Source organism: Olea europaea, chromosome 5 (genome assembly GCF_002742605.1).
Source record: "Olea europaea var. sylvestris chromosome 5, O_europaea_v1, whole genome shotgun sequence".
Classification (NCBI taxonomy): domain Eukaryota; kingdom Viridiplantae; phylum Streptophyta; class Magnoliopsida; order Lamiales; family Oleaceae; genus Olea; species Olea europaea.
Window position 1 is genome coordinate 14,305,709 of NC_036241.1, and position 6,079 is coordinate 14,311,787.

Here is a 6,079-nt window from a genome sequence, read left to right on the forward strand (position 1 = left end):
TATACAAACCATCAAAGCCATTCTCCATGATTCATAGCGATGTATGGGGTCCCTCACGGATTCCAAATCGTACTCACTCTAAATGGTTTGTTACATTCATTGACGATCATACTCGAATTTGTTGGATTTACCTACTAAAAGATAAATATGAAGTTCGAGGCGTGTTTGTCAACTTCCACTCTATGATTCAAACGCAGTTCGAAACCCAAATCCAAATCTTACACACTGATAATGGCACAAAGTACGTCAATAACATCTTAGGCGACTATCTCAGAACACATGGCATAGTTCATCAAAGTTCATGCGTTGATACTCCCCAACAAAATGGGATTGCTGAACGAAAAAATAGACATATATTAGAAGTCGCCCGTGCTCTAATGTTCACTACAAACATGCCTAAAATATTCTGGGGGGATGCTGTCCTTACATCCATTTACCTCATCAACCGAATGCCTAATCGAGCCCTAAATTTTGAAACTCCCGTCCAAAAATTCCGAAAATATTTTCCAACTTCTCGTCTTAGCTCCAATCTATCCCTACGAGTGTTTCGATGTATTGCCTTCGTACATGTCCATCCCCATCCCCATCAAAGAAACAAACTCGATCCCTGGGCAATTAAATGTGTCATAATTGGCTATTCTCCTATACAAAAAGGATACAAATACTATGATCCCTCCACACAACGAACATTTGTAAGTCTTGATGTCACTTTCTTCGAAAATAAACCGTACTTTGAAAAAACCTCTCTTCAGTGGGAGATCTTAACAGAAGATCGGTTCTTTGATTTCAGTCTCTCCTTTCCTGAACCTGCTCTATCTATCCCTCCATCCGATGCTAATATGCCATTAACAAAGGAAAACTTGAATACAGGGGGAGACATAGAAAAACAGAAGGATAAGGAAATATTAGTTTACTCACGAAAGCCAAAATCAAAGTACATAGAGAATCTCATGACTGAAGCACCAAAAGAATCAGAACCGATGGTAGCTCCACCTCAGAAAGTATCAGAGATATCTGATATTGACTTACCCATTGCCCTCAGAAAACAACCACGGTTATGCACTCAACACCCTATCTCAAAATTCATGTCATATATTGCTCTATCTTCAGAATTTCGTACTTTGCCTTGACAATACAATTATTCCAAGGAATATTTAGGAGGCATTGGAAATTCTAGAATGGAAAGAGGCAGTTTTGGAAGAAATGCGTGCATTGGAGAAAAATGAAATTTGGGAAGTGATGGAGTTGCCACAAGGAAAGAAACTCGTGGGATGTAAATGGGTTTCAGCTTAAAATACACAGCAGATGGGACAATATATCGGTATAAAGCCCGATTGGTTGCAAAAGGATATACTCAAACCTATGGTATTGAATACACAGAGACATTTGCAACAGTAGCAAAGTTGAATACAGTTCGAGTCCTTCTATCAATAGCAGCAAATTTGGACTGGCCACTTCAGCAACTTGATATTAAAAATGCATTCTTGAATGGGGAATTGGAGGAAAAAGTGTTTATGACATTACAGCCAGGCTTTTGTAAGGAGGAGGAAAAAGATCTAGTATGCAAGCTAAAGAAATCATTATATGGACTCAAACAGTCACCAAGAGCATGGTTCAATAGATTTGCAAAAGTGTTGAAAAATCAAGGATATCGTCAAGGACAGTCAGATCACACTATGTTCCTGCGGCAATTTGTAGATGGTACTAAAACTATTCTAATCGTATACGTTGATGATATCATTCTGACAGGAGACAACAGAGCAGAAATGGAAAGACTAAAAACAAGTCTTGCCACTGAATTTGAAGTAAAGGACTTGGGATCAATGCGATATTTTATGGGAATGGAAGTTGCTAGATCAAGACGAGGTATTAGTGTATCACAACAGAAATATGTTCTCGATCTTCTAACTGAAACTGGCATGCTAGGATGTAAACCAAGTGATACACCCATAGATATCGGAAGAAAAAATGGCAACGAAGGAAATCTTGTAGAAATAGATAGATATCAAAGATTGGTTGGAAAACTGATTTACCTATCACACACCAGGCCTGACATAGCATTTTCGGTTAGTTTGGTAAGTCTGCATATGCACTCTCCAAAGGAAAGTCACTTAGAAGCTGTCTATAAGATACTCAGATATCTCAAGGGCTCCTCAGGAAGGGGGCTATTCTTAAAAAAGGATGAAAGAAAAGGAGTGGAAGTCTTTATAGACGCAGATTGGGCCGGATCAACAGATGATAGGAGATCTACTACAGGTTACTGTACATTTGTATGGGGAAATTTGGTAACCTGGAGGAGCAAGAAACAAAACATAGTTGCCAGGAGTAGTGTCGAAGCCGAATTTAGAGCAGTTGCGTAAGGAATATGTGAAGGACTATGGTTAAAGAAGCTCCTAGAAGAACTATATGTCACAATAAAGTCACCAATCAAACTTTATTGTGACAACAAAGCAGCTATCAATATCTCTCTTAATCCAATTCAACATGATCGAACAAAACACGTAGAGGTAGACAGACACTTTATAAAGGAAAAAGTTGAAGAGGGAACCATTTGCATGACCTATGTTCCTACGCAAGAACAAACTGCAGATATCTTTATCAAGGGACTATCAAGACAGAAATTTGATGATTTCATTTTCAAGTTGGATATGATAAATATTTATGATCCAACTTGAGGGGAAGTGGTGAAATCACGATAATTTTAGAAATGGGTTTAGGAATTATTTATTTCTTTCCATAGTTAGAGTAGTAATTAATTAATTGATTGATTATTGTAATCTTTAGATTTGGTAGGCAATTTTTCTTTCCTTTTATTTTTCCCTTCTTTGTACTATAGAGAGGACGACGTATAGCTCGTAATATACAAGAAAAATATTGTCTTTCTCTTCAGTTTGGAAGTTTGTTGTAACGATTTTCATATAAGTTGTCCATCAACTAATTTCTCTGAATTGGTTGTTAAGTGCCAAACCCCATTTTAGATACATGCTCATCTTTATAATTGCTGCCTAAGCGAAATGAACCAGGTGCACGTTTTCTTTGCCATTCTAATGGACTCATGTACAAATGTGAATGATAGTTTGTGTAAAGAAATGCAAATGCTTTGCTGTACTTTCAGGCAATACAACTTGGAAGTCGTGAGAGGCTTCTGGCCTTCTGTGAGGCTGTGCAGAGAAGTTCTCCAGTTAGTTCTTTTACCAAGCCCATTGCAGGTGCAACTCCTGGCTATGCATCTGAGGTATGGTTCTCTTCTTGGATATAGGGGATGGCTCATCTAATTTTCTTCCAGTCGCTGGTATTATAAAAAACTGATTTCCAAAAGGCATGTACTGCACTGCCACAGATGGTCTGTAATGGCTAGCTTGAGAAAATAACCCGTTATGAAGACCTAATAAGTCTGAGGTTCACCAAAGTTCAGTTCTATGCCCATCCATGAACAATCTTACCTGTGCCAGGATATTACTGTTGGCAATCCCTTTCTCACCTTTATTCTTTTTCTATTCCCTTCCCTTTTACAATCCAGCCTTGTTGATCTATGAATATGGTTGCCCCTTTATAAGCAAGCACAGATTGTTGTGGTTTAAATATTATAATGATCATTGTTGGATAGGATGGAAGTGCTTCTTGCTTGGGCTACATGAAGTAATGTTAATCAATGTTAATATTGATTGCAAAATTATTCATGGAATAGGTGATCTTTGCTGATGGTACGTTTATTGATGGAAGTACAAGTGAACTCTCCTGTGATGGACCACTGAGGGAACCATTTGCCGTTTTCTGTCAGGTCTGTTGTCTATGTTCTCTTCCACTTTTTACTAAGGACATACAAACTTCTTTCTTCTATGAAAGGAATAAATGAACTCATGATACTGAAATATTGCAAGTTGAAAAGTGACAAATATCAGTCAAAAATATTGCATCATGGGAACTGAATTTCGTGTTATTTGAATTTTCTTGCACAGGGTGGCACGCATTGGACACAGTGGGGACTAGTTTTAGGGGAGGTTTTAAAAAATCTGAAGTAGAAATCTTCTTCAGAAAATATGGGTGTTGTGAGATGCATCATTGCAAAAATATTCACTTTTTCACTTACCTCAATGGAGTTACCATTAATTATTGAATCTTAACAACAATGGGCTGAATTTTGGTTTAAGTTTCATTTGGGCACTTGGGCATGGATCATCTTTATCCAAAGGTAATGGATCTTTCCCTAATTTGTTCTGCAAAACTCGTAGTCAAGATTGAATACTGGAATTCTCTACATAAGCTTAGTCACAGAGTTAAACATACATTATAAACTCCACACTGCATTTTTATTCGATAGGTCGACTGAGTAAATACCTGGATTTGGGTATTTATCTAACCGTGGGCAAGTGTTTATGGCTTATTTTACCAATAGAAGTTCCTTTTTTTCCCATCCGCAAGTAATTGGTTTAGAAGTTCACATTAGACCTAGCAGTTAGCTGCATGTTGATTCTTCTAGTGTTTCCATAATTGGTTGTATGTGGACTGGTGAAAGTTGAATGCATCACCTGCTTACAGAATTACTTTTATAAATTAAAGTTGCTCTTATTTACTAGTACTGTTGTTACATTTTACTATTAGAATATATTTGTTAATGGAGATGAGTATTTTTATTCTTGTGTTAGTGGTGGTGTTACTAAATTACAGCAGAGATGATAGACCTTGATCATATATGTCATAGAGATACATGAAGAATTATTATTGACATCATCAGATAGTGGAGGATTATTTCTTTATAAATTCTAAGGGCATAAATGATAAAACACCTATAATTAACTCACTAATACAAAAGTTTTTTTGTACACTACTCTATGCTTCATGCACTTTGATATAATATTATATTTTGTTATGAGAGTACGATTAATCAAAGAATTGTATTTTTCCGGTGGAGGTTTGAGTTTGACCTACGTGTATGTTTGGGCTATACACGTTTCAGTTATGTTGTTTGATTCTAGAGGAGACAATTCATGGACTTTTTTGCTGCACAATGTGCTTGAAATCTTTATACTGGCTTGGATCTCTTTAAAGAGATACTCGCATCTCAGCTGACTGCCCAACTGTTAATGGGGTTGTTTTGTAAAGTTTATTTTATTATGTACTTATCTCATTGTGTTTCTCAACAGGTTTAGATTAACCAACGGTCCACCAATGAATATTCCATTAGAATAGAATGTTTGCCATTCATCAACCAGTTTTCTGAAAGCTTGTTCTTGTGACACAGTGAATGTCTCTAGTTCCATCCAAGTTGAATTGCATTAGCTGCTTGTGCTACTGTTCAGCTACTTTGGATCGTCCTGTCACTATCCAGCCAGCATGAAGAATTAGAGGTCTTGAGTAGCGGATAGAGCTTGTCAAGTATCAGTTTTTATTCTTAACATTTTCATCTTATCCCACTGAGTTACATAATGAGCCGGCTATTCATGCTCAATTTTGGTTTTACAAGTTTGGTCAAATTTTCACTTCTCTTCAGCTTTAAATTGTGACTACTTTTTCCTAGAAAATATTGCAAAAGTTATAAAGAACAAAAATATCTGATTTCCGAAAGATCCGAAGACTGCAAATCATCTATGCAAGTCCTTTCTTCACTTTGCACTGCTATTATTTGTTATAAGTAGAGGTGTCAAGGACAGGTACCCTTGTTTGGTATTGAAATAATTTTACTTGTAAATAAGGAGATATATAATGGTTTAAATACATATGAAGTGTCAAAAAGAGAGTGAAGAATTTTTTTTTCCCTTTTTTGGTTGGAAAAATTTCGATTCAATTATATCTCATTACATTATGTGTATGTAAATCATTAACTACATGTAGTACAATCGTGATTTTATAGGTTGATCCATCTAAAGAGGTGGGCCAAGATGGTCATTTGATACTACGTAGTATTGAATTCCTTCAAAGTTCAAACTTATTCATGATGGCTTGTTTTTCTGTCATATACAATGTGTAGCATCGACTATTCCATTATACACTTGATGCCTTTCGGATCAGCCAAAATCTTTATACGGGGTGCATCAATTTGGTATTGAAACTAATTTCAAATAAGTTTATTTTAATGGTC

The 6,079-nt window shown here is 36.4% G+C and overlaps 1 protein-coding gene across 7 annotated transcripts in view; it reads left to right on the forward strand.

The window, feature by feature from the left end:
• Positions 1-5,785, forward strand: part of LOC111394755 (uncharacterized protein YnbB-like) — a 21,456-nt gene extending 15,671 nt beyond the window's left edge. For 3 of the 7 annotated variants that reach the window (XM_023020734.1, XM_023020728.1, XM_023020733.1), the window contains 4 exons: positions 3,116-3,235; positions 3,689-3,781; positions 3,960-4,192; positions 5,243-5,785. In XM_023020734.1, coding sequence (XP_022876502.1) covers positions 3,116-3,235; positions 3,689-3,781; positions 3,960-4,022 — 276 coding nt within the window. In that variant the 3' untranslated portion in view covers positions 4,023-4,192; positions 5,243-5,785. Of the gene's footprint in view, positions 1-3,115; positions 3,236-3,688; positions 3,782-3,959; positions 4,193-5,144 lie in introns of all 7 variants that reach the window. The other 4 variants (XM_023020732.1, XM_023020735.1, XM_023020729.1 and 1 more) reach the window with 3 other exon arrangements.
• The last annotated feature ends 294 nt before the right edge of the window (positions 5,786-6,079 follow it).